At 52.9% G+C, this 22,553-nt stretch overlaps 2 protein-coding genes across 2 annotated transcripts in view; both read right to left on the minus strand.

Annotated features, from left to right (window-relative positions):
- The window catches only part of IGDCC3 (immunoglobulin superfamily DCC subclass member 3), a 42,071-nt gene extending 29,120 nt beyond the window's left edge, over window positions 1-12,951 (minus strand). The window contains exons 1-2 of the mRNA XM_027552995.1: window positions 12,802-12,951; window positions 9,841-10,146 (exon numbers count right to left, since the gene is read on the minus strand). Of these exons, the coding sequence (XP_027408796.1) occupies window positions 9,841-10,146; window positions 12,802-12,892 (397 nt within the window). The 5' untranslated portion in view covers window positions 12,893-12,951. The remainder of the gene's footprint in view (window positions 1-9,840; window positions 10,147-12,801) is intronic.
- Window positions 12,952-16,305: 3,354 nt separating this feature from the next.
- IGDCC4 (immunoglobulin superfamily DCC subclass member 4) overlaps window positions 16,306-22,553 on the minus strand; it is a 39,334-nt gene continuing 33,086 nt past the window's right edge. Inside the window, exons 17-20 of the mRNA XM_027552996.1 lie at window positions 21,418-21,523; window positions 20,639-20,867; window positions 19,748-19,909; window positions 16,306-19,226 (exon numbers count right to left, since the gene is read on the minus strand). Of these exons, the coding sequence (XP_027408797.1) occupies window positions 18,813-19,226; window positions 19,748-19,909; window positions 20,639-20,867; window positions 21,418-21,523 (911 nt within the window). The 3' untranslated portion in view covers window positions 16,306-18,812. The remainder of the gene's footprint in view (window positions 19,227-19,747; window positions 19,910-20,638; window positions 20,868-21,417; window positions 21,524-22,553) is intronic.

Consider the following 22,553-nt stretch of genomic DNA (forward strand, 5'->3'; position numbering starts at 1 on the left):
GGACAGTGCAGCCCCCTTAGACTAGGAAGACTCCTGCTACTACTACAGGTTCCCCACCAGAGCCAGCACGTAGGTAGCCCTCACACTACTCAGCCCAGCATCCGGGGTGCTCTGGAAACTCAGGGACTCTCTGAGATGTGCCATGGATGTCAGGAGCCTATACCCCCTGGCTGACACTCACATTCAGAACCACCCCCACAGACAGGGGTGGGGGTAGATCAGGAGAAAAATGGAAATGTATGTGCCAGTATGCCCTGGAGGAGATATAAAAAGATCTCCCCCATCCCCAACCAGAAAGCGGTGAGGCATTGGGTGGGGCAAGCGGCACGAGGGACTCCAGGGGCTCTCCAACCTGCCCAGGCTGGAGGACCAATCACATCCTTGGGCAGGATACCTCCTCAGGGCCTCAGTTTTCACCTCTGTAAAACGAGGAGGTGGGACCAGGCAAGGTCCAAATGGATGCAGTCTGGATGCCTGTGATCCCACTGCGGGGCTGGGCAGACTTCCAAGGTCCTAGATGGACCAGGAATTTTAGGCTTCTTTGACTGTAGCCTGCAACTCAGTGAAAAGGCTAGAACTTGGTCCTCTCTCTTGGTGGTCTGCCCCCTCCTCTCCATTTAGGTGGTCTGGTCTCCATCTGCCCACTCCAAGTCCCTGGGGCCTCTTGCTAGTCCCCCCTCACATTCCAATGGCCTTGGGGGCAGCAGCCAGACCAGAAAGTCCAGTTCCTGCCCATTATCACTGCTTGCATCTGCACTGCAACCCAACACCAGCATTCCAGAGAGTAGCCTGGGGCTGCCCTCACCACCCACCGTGGTCAGTGTCCAGGCTCAGAGACAGGGCCCAAGCAGGGGCCAGCATTCTCAGATTCCTCTCCCGGGGAAGGTGTGCCCCAGTGAGACTCTGACTTGCTGGGGAGGCCACGAACGCCTTCCTTTGGGGTCCTCTTTGCACCTCATCCTCTCTGACTCCCCTCTTCCCATCTCTTTGCTCTGTGCCGAGGCCTGAGCTCACCTACTTTTGCAGTGGTGTCTCCCTCCAAGCACAGCAGCAGAGGGTGGACACAGGAATTGCTACATTTGGAGCCAGAGGCAGGAGGAAACAGAACAATAAAGAGAGCTGGACACAGGAAGAAGGGAGGGCAGGAGAAACCAGGAGGCAGGAGGAATTCTAAGACAAAGACCCCGAACGTGACCTCACAGGAGGGGGTGGGGGCGAGGCAGAGTGTGTAGGGGGTGTCGAAGATTGAGGAGCCTAAGATCCAGGGAAGAGATGGAGAGGGTGGGCTGGGAGTCCTCTGCATCGAATTGTCCTCCATCTGCCTGAATCAGGTGGTGAGCTGGCCTGGATTAAGCCCACACTTCCATCCCCTCCATCTGCCTGGAGTCCAGGGTCTGGCCTGGCATTCCTCCTCGCTTGCCCCTCTTCAGGCCCTTACTGGACCCCTGTCTTTGCCCTTCCATAGGTCACATCATCACCTGTCCAGGAAGTGCCCCTGGAGCTGCTCCGATTCACAGAGAACACTCTCTGCTCCTCCCTTACCTTCGAGGGCAGTCAGAAAGGGTCAGCCTTTCTTGAAACAGGGTGAACAAAGCTGGTGGGCAGGGGAAGCAAGCTCAGACATCAAAGAATGGTCCTTTGGTGGGGGTGGAGGTGGGGGGTGGTTGGCACACGAACAGCCCAGGCCAGCAGGCTCGGATTGCAGCCAGATTGCTGGCACTCACCTAATAAATAAGAAAACCACGGTCTAGATTCCCAGATACTATGGCCAGGCCCCCAAGCCCATCATGTAAGCCCCACCCTCTGCCAGCGACCTAAGGCTAGCTTTCCCTCCTTCCTCACTTCAGCTACAGGATCTAATAAAATGACCCACCACCCCCTCTTGCCCTGTACTAGTTCTGTCCATTCTAGATCTCTAGCCTGGTCACACTGCTCAGGGAGGAGGGATTCCCACAGAAGAGTCCTTTGAAAGCTGGACCCTCATCCTGACCCCCTGCACCCTTCTTCGGCACGCAGCTGTATGCTCAGGTGCCCACAGAGGCCCACGTGGCAATATACACACACATTGCTGGTCTCCATGGGCTTCCCAGGTGGCGCTAGTGGTAAAGAACCTGCCTGCCAATGTAGGAGACGCAGGTTTGATCCCTGGGTTGGGAACATTCCCTGGAGAAGGAAATGGCAACCCACTCTGGTATTCTTGCCCTGAAAATCCCATGGACAAGGAGCCTGGCAGGCTACAGTCCATGGGGTCACAAAGAGTCAGACACGGCTGAAGCGACTTAGCACTAGCACTGGTCTCTGCGTTTCTTGTTGCAACAAGGCTAGAGCCAGAGATCTTAGGGAGCCATAGGTTAGTTACACAGGCAGACGTTTTTGGAACCACTCGGTCCAGTTTAAACAAAGACAGCAGTGAGCTGTTTGGTTTTCCATCCTGGGTGCCCTTCTGTTCCATTCTACTTGTTTTTTTGAGGGCTGTGTTGAACAGCCTTCAAGCTGCTGTGAAAAGTCTCTTACATACACACACACACGCACACACACACATGCCTGCAGGGACTTTGGAGAGGCGAGGGGAAGGCAATACAAGAAGGCCAGAAGTGAAAAAGTCCTTTCTCCCGGGGGTTGGGGAGGGAATGGGGGGCTAGCGGGAGCTGGGGGCCTGTTTCATTTGCAGGCTGCAAATGCCTCCGCTATTCACCGGCCCGCATTCCCAGCCAAGGCGCCCGGCCATGGACAATGCCGGGAACGGGAACAGAGAAGATCTGCACATTGTGTTCAAGGGGCCAGCTGGCTGCCTGTGGCAGCGGAGCCAAGGTGTGGGAACCAGAAGCTTGCAACTTCCACACTCAAGTCCTGCTGCTGGGGCGAGGGGCGGTCCTCCCACTACAGTTGAGGCCAGCAGGCCTGGGGATACAGCCTTTATCCAGCCAGGGAATACAGTCCAAGGCAGGAGACCCCAAGACCCAGGCATGAGGGCTACCAAGCAATGCGGTTTCTGATTCACACGCCATCTGCCGAAGAAGAGAGTCTCAGCTCCTCTAGAGAAAAACACGCAGCCACAGCCTCCCCAAGATTTTGCCTCTAGTGTGTTAAATTCCCCATTCACCAGCTTCTGTCCCTTTGAGCTATGCTCTCAATTACGAGGTGGGGAGAAACAGAGAAAGTCAAAGAGAAGCAGAGAGCGATGGAGCTTTGCACCTACAAGGCCACATATTCATTTAGTTTTTATTGGGCTCCACAGGCAAGGACGTGAGAGATACAAAAGAGAGAGAAGCCATTTAGGAGCTTAAAATCGAGTTAAGGAAACAGATGGAATATCCAGCCACAAAACAGTTACTTAACAATGCAGGCAGCCTCCATTGAGAGGAAGGCTGAGCCTGAATGCCACAGACCACAAGTACTCCCCGCCTTAGGAGGGCGAGGAAGAAATTACTGTGAATTAAGTGGTCTTTGGGGAGGGATTGGGTAAGGGACGAGTAGGGGCAAGAATAGACTGGGAAAAGGCTCAGAAAGGCAGGCAGTCCCAAGGACTAACTGGATGGAAAGGAAGCCTTAATATCGCAGCGCAGAGATGAACGTTGGTCCAACGACTCAATATTACAATCAGAAAAACGAAATCCAGAGAGGGTGACTGACTTGCCCAGTTATGCAGGACACCGGTGTCCAGGCAAGGGCCTTTGCACCACGCCTCACAGCTTCTCAAGAGCATCAGAAGAGGTCAGGCTGTGGAGTACTGATTTCCACCTACTTCTGCACCCTGGCATACTTACAGATGACCTGCCTGGTGTGAGAGTAGGCCTTGGCATGTCCATCACTCGTCACACAGGTGACACCTCAGCAGCAGCACCTGCGTTCTGCTCTAACAGGTAGGTGGAAGCATGTGAAGGGCAAAAGGGAGATTTCCTCATGGTTACTTTGGAGCGAGTCCCCTGGACAGCAAGGAGATCAAACCAGTCAATCCTAAAGGAAATCAGTCCTGAATATTTATTGGAAGGACTGATGCTGAAGCTGAAACTCCAATCCTCTGGCCACCTGATGCGAAGATCTGACTCATTAGAAAAGACCCTGATGCCGGGAAAGATTGAAGGCGGGAGGAGAAGGGGACGACAGAGGATGAGATGGTTGGATGGCATCACTGACTCGATGGACATGAGTTTGAGCAAGCTCTGGGAGATGGTGAAGGACAGGGAAGCCTGGAGTGCTGCAGTCCATGGGTTCACAGAAAGTTGTACACAACCGAGCGACTGAACAACATCTACTTTGGCTGAGCTGCCCCTCAAAGAGGAGAGAAAAGCTTGGGTTTCACACACCAGGCCTCCAGGTGACAAAGGCCTCCAGGGTCACCAGTCACTGTGCCAGGAACCATTTCCTTGCACAACTCACTGCCCTACACTGAGGCACTGCTGGGGTTCCCTAAATATACCGAGCCCACCACACAGGCTGTGCCACTAGGCAGCTCCAGCCCATAGCTTTCCCAACCTGCCCACCCAGACCTGGCTCCACAGATCTGTGCTGAGACCCTGTCTCCACATCCACACAGGCATAGATCTTGCTGCTGGAAGAGATTTCAGAGTAGCTGGTGAAACTGCCCTCGCTCAGGCAGGTTGAGAATGGTGCAGACTTCAGGAGCGGGTGACTGAGGGCGTGAGCAGCAGGTGATTTAGTAGGGGCCTAGACCTGGATTTCCTTCCCTCTCACCACACTCCAGTGTGTGGAGTCCAGGCTACCAGGGACCCTCCTGGAACCACCATACCTAAAGAAGCTTAGAACTTCATGTCTCACCTTGTTATCACTCCAGAATAGTAACAGTGCCTAAGGAACATTTTCTATCTGCCCTGCACTGTGCTAAGTTCTTTACACGTATTGTCGTGGGGGCTCCTCCCAGCATTCCTCCTTGCTAAGTATTATTTCCTCAAGTTTAAAGATGAGGAAACTGAGACTCAGGGATTCCAGTGACTTACCCAAGTCCATCCAGCTGGGGATGTGTTTCCCTCCACAGCCTACCCTCATAACCATCGTTGGGCACACCCAGTCAGGATGGCTCCGGGCTACGGGGGAGGCAATCCTGGCACTTCAAGAATCCTACCTGCATTGGAACAGGCTTGTCTTCATCCTAAATTAGCACTCAATACCTATCACTAGGGGTTTCCCAGGTGACTCAGGGTAAAGAATCTGCCTGCCAATGCAGGAGATGTGGGTTTGATCCCTGGGTCAGGAAGATCCTCTAGAGAGGGAAATGGCAACCCACTCCAGTATTCTTGCCTGGAGAATCCCGTGGACAGAGGAGCCTGGAGGGCTACAGTCCATGGGGTAGCAAACAGTCGGACACAACTTAGCGACTAAACAACAGCAACAGCAAACCTAATACTAACAATAATACTTAATGAGCATTTCTAGAGGCCAAGCCCTGGGCCAGATACTTTCCATCCATCATCTCATTTAATTCCCCGACAGCCCTGATAGGATGATGGGATTATGCTTTTTTTTTTCCTTTTCAAATGAAGGCAGAGACTCATTTGACTTGAGAGTTGAAAGTAACTGTGCTAAGGACATGGCATCTGTGAGTGGCAGAGCTGGGGTTCAAACCTACCCAGATGTGACCCTGAAGCCCATGTTCTCCAAACTCACTGTCCTGCCCACAGACGCCCCTACACTAGCAACTATGATGTGGGAGGGGCTCTCCTCTCACGCCTGTGGGCCAGCACTGTGGGCGTCACAAGGGATCCGTTAGACCTGCAGGACCCCCAGGCCCTGGCCTAGACCCACTGATTCAAAATCTGAATCTTATCAAGATCACGGGCACAGCAAAGTCTGACAAATTGCGTTCCAGATCATCTACCTCTTTACTCCAGTTTCCCAAAAGGCTCGAGACCAGGAACTGAGGCCAGAAAGTGAGTGGCAGGAACTAAGTATCTGCCTGAGGTGGGCTGGGGGTGGAGGGGAGCTGAGGGTGGAGGGGAGCTCAGTGTGGAGGGAACCTGGGGGTGGAGGGGGGCTGGGGGTGGAGGGGAGCTGGGGGTGGAGGGGAGCTAGGGGTGGAGGGGAGCTGGGGGTGGAGGGGGCTGGGGGTGGAGGGGAGCTGGGGGTGGAGGGGGCTGGGGGTGGAGGGGAGCTGGGGGGTGGAGGGGATTTGGAGGTGGAGGGGGGCTGGGGGTGTAGATGAGTTGGGGGGGTGGAGGCGAGCTGGGGGTGGAGGGAGCTGAGGGTGGAGGGGACCTGGGAGTGGAGAGGGGTGGAGTGGGGCTGGGGGTGGAAGAGAGTTGGGGGTGGAGGAGACCTGGGGGTGGAGGGGAGCTGGGAGTGGAGAGGAGTTGGGGGTGGAGGGGGGTGGAAGGGAGCTGGGGGTGGAGGAGGGCTGGGGGTGTGGAGGAGAGTTAGGGGTGGAGGGGACCTGGGGGTGGAGGGGGGCTAGGGGTGTGGAGGGGAGTTGGGAGTGGAGGGGAGCTGAGGGTGGGGCCCCCACTTATCTCCCCTCCTTGTAGCCAGCCCATCCCTCTTTGGAGTCATCCAGGGACACAGGTCTCAACAGGTGTGAGTCACTGCCTATTCCCACTGGATCAGGTGTCCCACATGCCCCTCCTGGAGCCTCTCCCGGGGGATGGTAGAGGGTCTCACAGGGCAGCCAAGCTTCAGCGGATGCCCAGAGGCTTGGGAGAATCCCCAGACCCTCCCAGGAAGGGGTTAAAACAGAACAGGTTGCACTCAGCCTCTGAAGTGAGAGATTCACTCCCTGAGAGATGTTCCTGGAGTACTCCCTAACTGAATCCCAGTGTGGGAGAAAGTTGGGGGCTGGGAGTGGATTCAGGAGTCTGCTTTTGCTGGCAATGTCACTGGGAGTGAAAGTTGCTGGGTTGTGTCCAACTCTTTGTGACCCCATGGACTGCACAGTCCATGGAATTCTCCAGACCAGAATACTGGAGTGGGTGGCCTTTCCCTTCTCCAGGGGATCTTCCCAAGGGGATCGAACCCAGGTCTCCTGCATTGCAGGCAGATTCTTTACCAGCTGAGCCACAAGACTGGAATCACCTTTAAAAGAAGCAAAGAGGATTGACTCCATTACTGAGTACCAACTCTGTGCGAGGCAAAGCGTGGAGTGTGCTAGTCCTTACTGCCATCCCACCAAGTAGGATTATATGTACATTTCACAGGTGAGGACACTGGGCCATGGAGAGAGTAACTTGTCTAGGATCTCTTCCTTCACAAGGGTCGCAATTTTCAGCCCCCAAACTATAAACACATGGAACAGCAAGGCAGAGAAACCAGACATGCTGGAAGCATGAGTATTCCTAGGACCCTGAGCCATTTCATCCCAGACAGGAGACACTTGCACTGAAGCCAAGGAATGGGCCTGGAGTCCAGTCCATCATGGTCAGGCCATCTTTCAGTGACAGCATCCAGGCCCACTGGATGGAAGAGGAGGCGTTCCCAGCCGTCGGCCTCTGGCTGGTGCCCCACACCGACCTGCCTCACCAGGTGCGCTGGGTGTGCACAGACACAGATTGTGTGTCTGTGAGGGGTGCTTAGCATCCTCCTGCCCTGTCAGCCCCTGTGGAGCAGGCAGGAGAAGCAGGGGCTCTGGAAGGCACCTCACACCCTTTCAGAAGGCCTCCTCCCATGTCATACGACATCTGCCCAGCCTGTGGGCACATGGGCAGGGCATTGTTACCAAAGGAGAGAACCCACGCAGCTAATCAGCTTTGGAGGTTTCTAAAACCTCACAGGGACATGAGCCTGTGACGTGAGGAAAGGGGATCCAACCGTCCAAGCCTTCCCCGAGGGGCCACGAGCCTTGCTGGGGAGAGAGCCCGTATCAGACTGCTAGGGTTTGGAGGCAAACCCCCAGATGTCCCCAGGACCCCAGAGGCTTAACCAAGCCGACCTCACCTGCTGGCCCTCCCCGCAGCCAGAGCCCACAGCTCAACTGCTTATACTGTTAGGAGTTTAAGGAGGCTGAACATCTTGAAGGTATTACCATTTATAGAAAAGCACATTTACAATTAGCTCTATATAAACACCTGGGGATTTATCTCCCAGAACTCTAGGCTGGTGATGCAGGAGCCATCGAGCCTGCGGAGTTGACACAGGCCAGGGAGAGCTCCCTGAGAAGTCTCTTCTCTTCTGTCCGACAAGCTTCTTTGGGTCCCCACTCTCTGTCCCCACTTTCCCTCCTCACACCCAGCCATCTGCTCGGAGGACGCACCAGCCTCCCCTACACTGCCAGGAGGGCTGGAGGCTGAGGGGTTGCTGAGCCAGAAGTGATTCCGTCTCAAGGTCCAGGGCTGCGTCCCAGAGAGCTCCATATGGGGGCCTAGAGGAGCCTTCCTTAGAACAAAGGGGCATCTTAAACCCAACGAGAGGCCTCCTGCCTCAGAACAATTCATCATTCGCCAGCCGTTCAGAACAACTATGCAAATGCCCTTGGAGCCAGGAAGAAATTGGTCAGGGATCAGACAGGGAAGAGGCAGCGTGCCACAAGGGTTAACTGGGAGGGTGCAGGATTCAGAATACCTAAACTGCAGTCCTGGCTTCTCTGCTCACCAGAAGGTCACCGATCCCCTTAAGTCTCAGTGTTCTCATCTGTAAAATGAGGATGACGACTGCCTATATTCCAGTGTCATCACAATGACTAAATAAGATAATTCACATAAAGCACCTGGGCAGGGTGCCCAGCACGCAGCAAGTGTTTAATAAGCATTAGTTTGAATGATTACCAACCCAAATTAAAGCAGCCTTTTAAAGGGATACCACCTCAAGACGCCACCCAGAAGTACAGAGATTATGGGATGCAGAACATTTTCCACTTGGCAAAACTTTTACCCTTTCTCAAAAGCAGTGGTTCTTGGGACTTCCCTGGCAGTCCAGTGGTTAAGACTCCCTGCTTCTAATTCAGGAGATGTAGGTTTGATCCCTGGTCGGGGAACTAAGATTCCACATGCTGTGCGACATAGCCAAAAAAAAAGAAAGAACCAGAAGTCTGTGAGCAGACTTCCCACCCTCATAGCTTGCCACCTTCCCAAGATATGTAAATAATTTTGGTTTATGTGATAATACCTATGAGTGTACACAGATTAAACAGCAACAGCAGACTTTTGGCAGGACAGAGCAGTAGAGCATGACCATAATTTCATCACCACAGTGACTGCTGGTCCATCAGCTAAGCACAGCTCTAGAGATGAAACACCTCTTCTCTCCCAATCAAAAAAGCATACCAAATATCAAGTCATCATAATGTATGCTTTAAATATCTTATAATTTTATTATCAATTACATCTCAATAAAGCTGAAATTTTTTTTTAAGTATGCCAGCAGGAAGGTGAGTGAGGGGAATGTCATCACTGTGTTAACCCTGAAATTATTCTATCATATTTTTTGTAAAGCAAATCGCTGAAGCTTCTGAATGTTATCACTGGTACAGGGGGTTTATTCTACCCCAAAGGTTTGAAAGTCAGCATGTAATTAAAAACTGCATGTAATCAAAATCACCCTTCAAAATCCTCTTAAATCATCCCCAAAGTTTATCTTTAAACACAAAAATCATACTCAAAAGACTGGGATGCTCATAATATACAGGCATATGGAAGCTAAGACACACTGAACCAAGAGCTGAATAAAGCTGGCTTTCTCTCTCCCTCTTCCTACAACAGTGCTTGACTACATTCTTGTCAAATTGCATTCCAATCAGTTAAATGAGTAAATGATATAATTCCACTACTGCAAATTGCTGCTATGCTCCTCTCAGCTGACCCATGCTGAGACAGTTCTCCAGAAGCTACATAAGATGGAATGGCTCCCTTTATCCCTCCATGACCTGGAAAAAAAAAAAAAGTAAGGGCACCCACTTACTTGCAGCCTGGATTCGAGCCTTCCGACTGACCACCAGCCCAAAGCGGTTCTGAGCCACACACTCATAGTCCCCCTCATCTGAAGGGCTGCCGCCTCCATCCAGCAGGAAGTGGCGGATCATCAAGGACCCATTGGCCAGCACAGTGGAGTGGGTACTGTCCGCCAGCTCCACCCCATTCTTCCTCCAGGTGATTCGCACTGGAGGAATCCCCTCCACCTTGCAGCCCAGCATTACGGGCTGCCCAGGGACTGCAATGTCATCACTTGGCTCCACAGCAAATGCCAGTTCAGCAGAGTGGCCAAGACCTGCATCAGGAGGGGGAGAGAGAGTAAAAGGAGAAGTTAGTGTGGAATGAACTCGAAAACACAGGGCTTCCAAGTTCTCTGGATCTGAGTGTCCCATCCCCATCATTCTGCTGTATCGGAATCTCTATTAATATATAGAAATGTATGCCTTATGAAGGGTCATCTCATGCTTGGAATCTCTATTAATATATAGAAATTTCTGCATTATGAAGTGTCATCTCATGCAGTACAGTTACTTAATCAACAGACTGTCTCAGAGAGATGGATATTATTTCTACCACCTTTCTTTTATTTGTATGTTTTTAAAAAATATTTATTTACTTGGCTGCGTTGCAGCACGCAAGATCTTCCTTGTGGTGCATGGACTCTGTAATTGTGGCTCAAGGTCTTTATTCATATCTTTTACAGAAAAGGAAACTGAAGCCCAGAGATGTTAAGCAACTTGTCCGAGACCTCAGAGTTAATAGTTATAAGTCTGGGACCTAAAAGCAAGACTGATTCTAACATAGCTGCTGCCACTCTGTGCCCACCTGGTTAAACACTGAAGCCACACAGACTTTCAGAGTGTGACCTCAGGTATTCAGTCTGCCCTGGCTTCTCCATCCTCATCTGTTTAAATAAGGAACAACAATATGGCTTGTGTTGTTCGTACATGCTAAGTCACTTCGGTCATTCAATCACTTCAGTCCGACTCTTAGCAACTCCATGACCTGTGGCCCACCAGGTTTCTCTGTCCATGGAATTCTCCAAGCTAGAATACTGGAGAGGGTTGCCGTGCCCTCCTTTAGGGGACCTTCCCAACCTGGGATCAAACCCACGTCTATTATGTCTCCTGCATTGGCAGGTGGGTTCTTTACCACTGAGCCACCAGGGAAGCCCTATGTTAAATATGACCTACAGACGTAAAGGCACTATGAAAAGTTAAAATTTCTACACAGTATAAAGTGAGATAGTAATAAACCGCTGTTTCTTTTTGCTGACAACACCATCTGAACAGGGAGAAGGGTGTGTGGGTCCAGGACTGGGTACAGGCTGGGTGATGGTCCAGCCCCACTGCCCCACCCCTAGGATGCTCTGGGGTTTGGCAGTTCCGTTTGCTTTGCTTTTCTCATAAAGAGGATGAGAGATACCAAACATCTACTCAGATTTCTCAAAATTCAGAAAGAAGGAGGCTCCTAGAACCTTTCTCCCAGCAACCTCTTCACTCCTGCAGAAGAGAAAGGAACTGGAAAAGGGGAAGACGAGGGGGAAGAAAAGAAGGGAGAAGATGAGGGTGATCAGGGAACCAGAAGTGGGAGAGGAGGGACGAGAGCTCCAAGCCCAGGCATGATGCCAAGTCTCCAACTTCTCCAGCGAGCAACTTACCAGACCAGTTACAACTTCAGTCCTGGAGAAATGAACCCGCCTGGGCTGAGAAGGCAGCCACAGACCCCCTCCACATTTCCGGGGAACTAGTGACACGGGAGCGGGCCCCTCCCTTCACAGGCCAGCGCCCTCCCTGGCTGCGAGGAGACGGGGCAGTGAGGGGGAGAAAGCAGAAGGAGGAGCGCTGCAGCTAGGGGCGTTTCCCCCACCCTCAGGGACGTGTAATTCGTATTTTAAGATATTTGAGGGTCACGCCCCTCCAGATCCCTACCCATCCTTCCCAAGACTTGCGTTTCAGCTGCCTCGGCTCCGCACCCCAACCCCAGTATTTTAATAGCAACTGGGGGATGGATAAACTTTCTACTAGATGCGCTTGCGACATCCTGCTTCTCCGGAGCTAAGAGGGGAGAGAATACTGCCCAGAGGAGTGTCTGCTGAGAACTTCGGGTGGGAGGGGAAGAGACTAGATTTTCACTGCTCTCGCGTGAAATGAGCCCGTTACAGTCCCTGAGGGAACAGGGTGGTGGTGACGGAGCTCGGGGCAGCAAAGCCGTCAGACCCCGAGCTCTGCGTGTGCACCCTCCGGGGTAGGGCGGGCACGTGGGCATCCCCGCCGCGCTCTCGCCCTCGGTCGGCTTCTCTTTCCTTTCCTCAGCTCGCAGGGTGTCTCCCCCTCCCCACGCACGGCCAGCCGGGGACCTCCCTCTTCCTCGATCTCTCCCTCGCACTCCGCGTCCTAGTCCCTCTCCAAATCCAAGACGCGATCTCTTCACCCGTCGCAGCCCGCTCAGTCCCGGACTCCGCCCCCGGGGTCGGCGGTCTCCTAACCTCGGCCACCGCGGGCCACTCTGTGCCCACCCTCGGGCTCCGCGCTCCCCAACTCGCCCCTCGGACCGGACTCAGCCCTGCAGTCTCCCAAGGCTCGTCTCCCCCTCTCCCCAACTCCAGCCTGCCCGCCGATCTCCTGCTTTGCCGCGCTCCTGGCCGCTTGGTCCGGGCTCGGACACTACTGAGTCTTGGAGCCGCAGCGGACTGAATGCGAGTCTCTCTTCTGGGGGGTCCATGCTCAGCATCGCCTGGCTCCGCGTTCCCCGCAGCCGGGCCTCAGTGCCCTCTTCCCCGCCTCCGCCCCGTCCCGCTCGTCTCCCCTTGGGCAAGTCCCTCCAGCCCGCGGTCCGCCGGCAGGTCCGCGCCGCTCTCCCCAGGTCCGCCCCTCGCGCCCGCTTACTCCCTTCTCGCCCTTCCCGGGGCTCGGGCCCCAGCAGCCGCACCGCGGGCGCCCTAGCTCACCGTCGCTTGGCGCAGGCAACAGTAGCAACGGCAGCAGCGGCAGCAGGAGCCGGGGCCGGCGGCGCGGGGGCGCGGCGCGCGAGGCAGCCATGGGGCTCGCGGTCCGCTCGGATCGGCGACGCGCGGCTCTGGGGCCTCTCGCGGCTCACAGTGTCCCGCGGGGTCGGCGCCGGGGCCGGGGCCGGGGCTCCGGCCGGGGCCGAGCCCGGGCGGCTGGGGGCTGGGGCCACATGCCTGCCTAGGAGCGCCGGGGGCGCAGGGCGAGCGCGGCCGCTTGCGCCATCTTGCACCCACCCGGGCGATCTGTCAGCCTCGCTCGGGGTGCGCGCTCCGCACTCTCACCACCCGCCCCGCCCTCCTCCCGCCGCCCCTCTTCCTTCCCCTCCCGGTCCCCTCCCCCAGCCCCTTCTCCCCGGAGGCCGGGTCTGGGGAACAAAAGAGCCGGCGAGCGCTTTAAGCGGCCGGACATTCCCGGCTGCGCGGCGGACGCGCCCCCTGCGCTTTGAACTGGGGCCGGAGCGGCGGGCGCCATCCAGAGCTGAAGCCCCGGACCCCTCCCCGCGGGCCAGCTCCGAACTTGGGGGGCTAGGGGAGTGGAAACCCAGTGGTCTGCGGAGTAGGACCGGGTTGCGGAGAAACACGCAAAGCTGCCGGATTCTCTCCTACCCACTCTTTCTGCTGCGCCCTTCTGCACCGTGTCCAAGTCTGTATTGTCGAGATAATTCCCTAAAAGCTGCACAAAGTTGTCAAAGATTCGGTTTTCCATGGGTTTCTGGTTCTTCCACCCAAAGGTTAGGACGTTTAGCTGCAAGGTTGGCCTCTTTAGACCGAAGAGTTCTGGCGCTTGGGTGGACAGGAAGGATAAAGAGTGGGAAGGCGGCTTGGTCCAGGGCCCTGAGAGAGACGACCTAACAGGACAATGAGAACGCTAAAGTAGGCCGGATTCTGACCCCACTTCTCCCTGCGGTGTAGTTCAGCAGACCCAGGCGGGCACTCTCAGAGTTCAACTGAAAGATAAAGATATCCCGTCTCCCCTGCTCACTCTCAAGGAAACGGAAAGGATACAGGTCATGACAAATGACCTGTAACTGGAATAGCACCCTGAAAGTTAAAATTCCCAATAACGCTTCTATGCCACAAAGACTCAGTGTTTCATGTCAGAGAACGTAAAAGGAGACATCAGTCTCAGGTAAGGATTGTTATGGTAGATAGGCATGCCTCTTAGGAGATACAGCCCCACACTGGCCTGCAGAGATCATCAGTCTTGGCCACTCGCTATTAAATGATCTTCTGTTGAGTTCAGCATGATGTGCTAGTCCATCAAAATTACTGAGCATCTTCCAAGTTCGAGGAGCAAGAGGTTTAAAGAGAGTAGTCTCTGCCTTACTTAGCTATTGGCATTGAATTGGTCAGGCAGAGGAGTAATTACATCTCTCTTTTGATACCAACTGTGAATTGCAGAGCAGGAGTGTTAACATATATAAAACTAACTCTGACGCAGATAGGTAAAGGGCCCCCAGAAATCAGGTAAGTTTACTAGTCCCTGGGTTCGTGCAGCCCAGGGACTCTGTAGTAGCAATTGGAAGATGAACAGGACTTGAGACATATGAGCAAGCAGTAGGAGCCAATGGAGAAATTCAGGGTCAGGGAACACACCGAAGTCCCAAGCCAATTTCCTTACAAGGAAGGGCAGGAAGGATGAACCTCTATTGGCCATAGGAAAGGGAGAGGTGGGGGCCTTCCCTGGGCGGAAAGGCCTGGAAATCTCTCCTGCAGGGTTTGAATTCTCAACAACCCCTTCTTGGCTTGTCCTACACTCAGGAGAGGTCAAATTGGTGTCCTGAGTTGCTGTCATTTTAAATTCATTTTGACAAGTGTTTAATTCTTCTTTATCACAACACTTGGTCTGAGAATGATATGCAAATAATGGCTATTCTCCTGCATGCAAAATGTGCAGTATCTCCCCCTACAATGTGTCAATTAACTCAGGGCTGGCTCACCAGTCACTTTGGGGGTGGTCCTGGGCAGGAAGGCCTCTGGTTCTTGGTTCCCAGCAGTAGAAAAACACCCATGGTCCAGGCACTATAAAGATCCTAGCAGAGCAGTTGCCAACTGTAATCCTGAGATGTGTGTGGGGTGTAAGCGTGGAGTCTGGTGTATGACTATTGTGCCTAGGTTTGAGTTAATGGACACCAGCATGACTGTGAAGGTGAGAGTGCATGTATGGGTCTCTGAGCTCATAGGCACTGCACCCATATGTGTGAACGGGCGTCACGGGCAATTTTGGAAGCCAGGTTTATACAAAGAAGATTTGTCGAACCCAATCTCTGGAGTTTGGTGGTTCACTCCTCCCTTGGGTTCAACAAAGTTAAAAAAAAAGTGTGTCCAGATGAAAAGAGATCCTTGAAGAGCCTAAAAGAATGCCATCAAAGAAAGCATCTTTCCTAAGTTCAGGTGTTTTTTCTAAGTGCCTGTTGGGGGAGGGACATGGTTCAGTTCGTTTTTTGAGGTGGGGGGGGGGGTTCCTATCCTAGGAGTCTGAGTAACCTATTTTTTTACTTTATTGAAATATAGTTGATGTACAATATTATATGTTACAAGTGTAGAATACAGTGATTCATAATTTTAAAGGTTATACTCCATTTATAGTTATAAAATTCTGGCTCTGTTCCCTGTGTTTCACAACATATCCGTGGAGCTTATTTTATAATAGTATGGACCTACCCCTATCTTGCTCCTTCCCCTCTCCCCACGGTAACCACTAGTCTGTTTTCTATCTCTCTGAGTCTGTTTCTTTTTTGTTATATTCACTAGTTTGTTGTATTTTTTAGATTCCACATATAAGTAATAGAGTATTTGTCTTTAACTTATTTCACTTTGATACCCTCCAAGTCCATCCATGTTGTTGCAAGTGGCAAAACTTCATTCTCTTTTATGGCTGAGTAGTATTCCATCGGAGAAGGCGATGGCACCCACTCCAGTGTTCTTGCCTGGAGAATCCCAGGGACGGGGGAGCCTGGTGGGCTGCAGTCCATGGGGTCGCTAAGAGTCGGACACGACTGAGCGACTTAGCAGCAGCAGCAGCAGTATTCCATTGCTTAACCACACTGTCTTTCTCCACTCATCTGTTGATGAACATTTAGGACGCTTCCATATCTTGGCAATTGTAAATAATGCTGCTGTGAACATTGACATGCACATATCTTCTCAAATTAATGTTTTTGTTTTGTTACATACCCAGGAGTGGAAATGCTGGGTCATATGGTGGTTCCATTTTTAGTTTTTTGAGAAACTTCCATACTGTTTGCCACAGTGACTGCACCAATTTAAATTCCCATCAACAGTGTACAAAGGTTCCCTCTTCCTTAGAGAAAGTCCAGTTCTTTCTTATAACTACCTGCTCTTCTGCTCAAAACTCAACATTTCCTATCCTGGTAAGAAATACATTCTCTAGGGCAGAAAGGCTGAGGAAATTCTAGTCACTTGGTTCCAAAAACAAGAACATTTTTGGAAAATAGTTTATTAATTCATTACAGGGACAGATATATGATCAATGCATTGGCTTAACACTAAAGAATATCATAATTGTAAGGAGAAAAAAATGCTGGAAAATAATTAAATAATACAGCAAAACTACAGACAAATAAATGAGCAGGTACCGATTATACTTGTCATGCATCAATAAAAGGTTTTTAAATGAGACTCAAAAACCATAAGGCATCCATGGTAGGTGACAAAAGGATTAATACCCTGTAAAAGGCCAATGGACTCTTTTCTAATAAAAATACTGCTACAAAGACACAAACCTAACACTTCCAAATTACCCAGAGCCCAAATCATATATAATGCTAGTGAGTAATGGCCATGTTCTTATCAACTGTGAGTTATAGGCAGATACCAGATTTATTACTTATTTGCTTTTGAGAAACAATTTTCCACCCAACCTAATGGGTTATAAATTGTCTCATTTGCAGCTATTTAATTTAAACCAGAACCTCAGTGCCTGTTAAACAAGAACATGAAAAATGACTATGTGGTGTAATGCTAAGAGCCTACTGTTAAAACAGCTATTTAATTCAGGACAGGTTTTTTTTTTTTTCCCCCTTTAGGAAAAAAAAAAGAAAAAATCAAACCAGCCAAATAAAATGAGGCTTTTGACCTTCAGAGCAGTGATGAAACATGTACAGTAGTGTTAGCCACAGCAATGCCGAATGCTACAGAAATAGTACAAATGACAGTTCTGTCCTTAACGAGATACAAAACCAGCATTAATAATCTTTAGTGTTATCATAGGCTGCCTGAAGGGGGAGGAGGAGGAAATGTAGGTGCGGATGTCAAACCTGAGTGACACCCGAGTGTAATAAACACAGATGCTGAAAGGGTCTGAGGAAGCTGCAACTCCACTGAGAGACATTTCACCATTAAAAAAAAAGGAAAGATAGACTGGTTATTTCTAATTTGGCTCAGAAGCCAGAGTTAACCCTTGATGTGCTTGCTGCTCAGTGAAAAAAGATGAATTCAGGGAGAAGAGACCAAGTACTAAATGCTCCTATGAGAGGCTGAGGTGCAAAATCAAATAAATGAAACAAGTCAGGCTTGTCCCTGTGTGGGGGGGCGTCAACAGAAAATGACTTCAGGATTGAATTTAAAGAAAGAGCAAAATGAGATGAGCCCATCACCCTTGTCCTGTGTGAAGACCCTACTTCCAGCACCCTAGAGGATGATTCCTCCCAGCCCCATCCTGTCAGTTCCTGGACAAGGTGCAGAGAGTGGGAGGCGAAGGGGCTGCCCAGCCCCTAATTCCCACCCCCTTCTCCCTTTCAAGCTCCAGCTGGGAAGCAAGGTGCCTCAAATGCCTCTGTCCAGCAAACCAGACTTACTGCATGGAAGGGAGGGAATAATTGTATCCCAAGCCTCTGGGTCGTGTTCCCCCTTCTGTGTCTCAAAACCCCCAAGGATGACTTGCATTCATCCTCTCTAAGGAGAACCCTCCAGTCTCAATCCCAGGGAGAAAGAAGCAAGGGAAGCTGAAAGGTCTTCTCCCAACCCACACTGGGGGTGTGCAGTCTGCCTGGGGATGGGGTCTACAGAGGCACAGAGAAGCAGGGGCAGGAGGATGATGGCTGAAGTGGACGGCGGACACAGGAGTCCCATCACGGCCCCAGACAGACATGAGGTAGTCGCGTTGTGAGGGAAGGGTGCTGAGACTGAACCCAGGCAGGAGAGCCACGTGACACAGTGTGGGAGAGGCGAGAGAGAGATAGCGGAGACAGACAGAAGCCACAGAGAGGAGAGTCCTGGGACGGAAGGGAAGGGCCCTAAGCTTGGGAGAACAGGGGCACAGGGAAACAAGACCCTAGAGGAGCGAGGGGGAGGAGAAAAGGGAGAGCAAGAGAAAGCAGATTTTCAAAACCAGGCACTTCCCCAATTACAAAATTAGGTGCAGACTCGCTCTGAGGGGAGCTGGAGTCACCCTCTCAGTTTGGACACAGGACACACGGCAGATGGGAGGTGACGCGACTAAAGTGTCAGGCATTCAGAGCCTACTTGCACTCAGCCCAGCCCAACCGGAAAGTGGGCCGGGGCTGTCTTTGTCAGACAAGGCATTGGAGACACTCTCAGAGTGTGTAATAAAAGGCTGGGTGACAGAGTAGGGGCCCGCAGGGCTGGGGACAGACCACTCTGGGGCAGTGTCCTGACCTGGAGGATCAATTAGGCCACAGTGACCACTGCCTGGCCCAGAGCTTCCCAGCTCACCAACCAGCACACACACATGTGCTTCACACATGTGCATATCACATGTAACTGTGCGTCACATGTCTCACAAACCACATGTGTCACAGAGTATAGGGGGAGCGAATAATCCAATCCTTCCTCTCCCCGAGCCAAAGCACCCCAGGAGGCTCCAAGTGGCTTGATGACTTGCAGGCAGAGACGCGTACACGTGTAGCCACACGCATCATGTCGCGTGATCCAAACCAGCCTGTCCCAAACGGTGCCCTCTAGGGGAGCTAAGTAGAGGAGGACGGGACTGGGGCTTTGGGCAGGCTTGGGCTGGCTCCTGGAGGGCAGGGGGCCTTTGGCTGGCCGTTGTTCCCAGGGGCCTCCTCCAGAGCCTCATTGGACTGGAGGTCCGAGTAGGGGCAAGCATCGCTGGCTGCCTCTGGCAGGCAAGTAAGTCTGTCTGGCCCAGGGGCTGCTTGCTCACACCCGCCTGGCTCCTGGTCCAGCCAGTCTTCCCCTTGACCAAGATCCACAACACTCGAGGTGAGGTCAGGAGCCTCTGAAGGCAGGGAATCTTCAGGTTCCAGGTCTTGGAGGTGGAGGTCAGGGGTCCCAATGGATGCACTAAAGTCCGAGTGGACGATGACTTCGGCCTCCACCTGGTTCCTGCAGGCTGGGGGAGGCTTCTTCCTCCCGTTGCCCTGGTCAGAGCAGAGAACACAAAAACCATCACTGAGCGTGACCATCAGAAGAATGACTGTCCTTCTCGGGGTGGAGAGAGGCTGACCTCCAGCCTAGAGCCCTTTATATATCATGCGGGAGTTGGTAAGGGAAGAACAGTGACTGTCCTCCAGATGATGATCAGATCCATGGGAAGGCAGGGAAACACTAAGATTTGCCCTTGTCACAGAATTTCAGAAATACCAGATATGGGCAGGGCTCTGTGAACACGAAGAAGGGCTGAATGCAGTCAGATTGGTGCACGCTCAGATTCATGGGAATTCTGCAGTGGCCCACTTATGCCTAGCTCGAGGAGGGACTGTCTTCCCAAACACTGGCCTGCCCTCCACCCACTCACCTTTAGAGGCTCCAGGGGTCTCCAGGCTCGACTTTTACCCCCAGGGACGTTACCACCAGGGGTCTCCAGAAGATTCATTACTTGCTCTTACCAAGCATGGGACGCTTCTCTCCTTCCCTCCCTCTTTCTTTCCAGGACACTGACCTTTATGGCCTCGTACACCAGAGCCTGCAGCAGCAGTGTCTGCCCAGTTCCAGCAGGGGGCAGCAGGGCCCGGGTCAGAGAGGGCATGGGGCCTGCCTGGGGCAGCTCACAGCCTGCCCAGGAACCTGCCCAGCTGGGCCCACCGGGCTGAGCCCAGGAGATCTGCACAGAGAAAGAAGCAGGAGCTGAAGGCTTGATGGGGATATACGCAGGAAACGGCTGGAGCCCCCTCCACAGACTCTTGGCCCCCTTTCTACTTCCCTCCCCAAGGCAGTGGGGACAGGCACAGAATGAGCTGAGAGTCTGGGGGTGAATTTGAGGATAGAACGATGCTCCTGCAGAACAGCCCAGGAGTTTCTGAGCCAGGCAAGGTCTCCTTCACCACACAGAGGCAGGGAGAGGGTGAGAAAGCACTCAGGAGTTCGCGCTGGCTGATCAGAGAATGCAGGATGAGCCGCCACTGCCAGGATGGACAGGACCCGGCCTGTGTGGATGCACCTCATCTGGATCCTGGTCCTACCTGGCCACAGCCTACCTGACCAGCCTCCTTCCCCCACGCTGGGGAGAACTGGGTCTTAGAGCTCTCCCCAGCTCCCAGGATGAGGCGTGTTCTGGCCACCTTGAGTCACCCGCCAACAGCCCCTCGGGGGCTCTCCCCTCCTTCCTGAGAACCAGGCTGACCTATTCTGCCAGAGACGGAGGCCCATCTGCTTCCCTGCCTTGCCAAACCTTTCAAAGAGGAGGGAGAGCTTTTTCTTCTGCAGCTGGTCCAGGGAGGGGAGGGGGGAGCGGGCCTCTCACAGGGTCACACAGCGTGCTCTCACGCCCCCTAGTGTCCTATTTGGGAATGAACCGCAGTGTGGGGCTCGGCCTCCCCGGCTTCAGGCTCACCTTTCTCTTGGAGTGACCCCGGCCGGCTGAAGCACCACCACCCATAAGGCTGTGCACTTCAGCCCTGTCCTCGATGTCCGTGGGCGGTGGGGACCAGTCCTGGGGACGAGGGTGCACAAGGGACTCCAGTTCATGGACAGCTGGGGGGCTGGGGGGTGCCAGGCGGGCTCTGGAGTACAGTGCAGGGTTCCCAGCAGTGGCCGAGGAGGACAGCCCAGGGAGGGCTTCTCTGGAAGGGAAGATGGGAAACAGACAGTGTGGTCAAAGAGAGGGGCAGGGGTGGGATTGGGATTAGTCCAGCCTATGTCCCTGGGCAGGTTCCTACCCATCTTTGAGACTTAATTTCACCGTCTGTGCAATGGATAAGAAATTCTGTGACTGTTCACAACAGCTGTGACACTGTACTGAGGTCCTTCCTCCCTAGGCTCTAGGCATCTGGAGATTTGGGGGCCCTCTTTGCAAGACGCTAGCAGCTACCAAGGAAGTCCATGAGGTCGAAAAGAGTTAGACACGACTGAGTGACTGAACAACCACCACCAAGGAAGCAGGAGAGAGGCAACTATGCTACGCCAGCCCTTACTGAGGGGATACGCTGGGGGCTTCCCTAAACCCATTCCGCTTCCCATTCTCACGAGGACCTCACCCCAACCCATTCATCCCAGACAACTTTAATGGGGCCCCCAGGAGGGGCTAGAGCAAGTCACAGCCACTTTCCCTGCTCTCTCTTCTCTGCAGAGGAAGTTGCTCCTCTCTGTGGTCAGACTGGTCCTTCTACCTACCTGTGGGGGCTGCGGCGCAGGCCAGCACACATGCAGGCCAGGAGGCAGAGGAGGCCCAGGCAGACGCCCACGATGATGCCCGTGACTGAGTGCACATCCAAAGAGTCTGGCAGGGGAGAGGGAGGGAATAGAACAGATCAGGGACAGGAGAAAACCCGAGGTTCATAGACCAGGACATCCTGGGGCTTCCTCTGGAGGCCACTGGCCTGAGTCTCTTCCTTTGGACATGTGAAATCTCTGATGCAAGGATCCGAGGGCCCCACAGACTCACAGGGACCACCACTACCTCTCTCTCCAACTGTCAGCCCCATTGGACATCCGGAAGCTGGAGCTCCTCCCCATCAACCCGGCCTTTCAGTGAAACATGCCTCTTGCCTGCCTAACAGGGCTGGTTTCGCAGGTGTGTAACACGTGCAGTGGCACGTGGCCCATGCTTAGAAGGGCTCTGCGCCTGGCTTAATGCTCTGCTGTCACCACCCTGAAATTCTTGCTCATTTTTCTTTTTAATGTATTTCCTTGGCTATGCTAGGTCTTAGTTGTGGCACACAGGGTATTTTTTTCTTCTGTGGCTGCTGTGCAGCATTTGGGATCTCAGTTCGCTGACCAGGGATTGAACCCATGCCCCCTCCAGCGGGAGTGTCGAATCTTAACCACTAGACTGACAGGGAAGTCTGTCTTCTTCATTTTTTAATAAGGGGTCCCACATTTTCCTTTCACACTGAGCCCTGCAAATTACTGTGTAGACAGTCTCATGGCCTAAGACCTCCACTGTATAAAGCTCATCACCTCTTCAAGCCAGTTCTCCAGTGAAAGTAAGCTCCCAAAGAAACCAAGCCAGTTTCCCACAAATCTGACCTTTCGACTGAATTACCACTGAACCGCACCCATTTCCCCTTCAAATGTGTCCTCTCCACACCTGGCTTTCCTGGTGGCTCAGATGGTAAAGAATCTGCCTGCAATGCAGAAGTACTGGGTTCGATCCCTGGGTCGAGAAGATCCCCTGGAGAAGGGAATGGCTAGCCACTCCAGTACTCTTGCCTGGAGGATTCCATGGACAGAGGAGCCTACAGTCCATGACGTCACAAAAAGTCAGATGTGACTGAGCAACTAACACTTTCACACCAAATAGAGAGGGC

This window comes from Bos indicus x Bos taurus, chromosome 10 (genome assembly GCF_003369695.1).
Source record: "Bos indicus x Bos taurus breed Angus x Brahman F1 hybrid chromosome 10, Bos_hybrid_MaternalHap_v2.0, whole genome shotgun sequence".
Taxonomy (NCBI): Eukaryota; Metazoa; Chordata; class Mammalia; order Artiodactyla; family Bovidae; genus Bos; species Bos indicus x Bos taurus.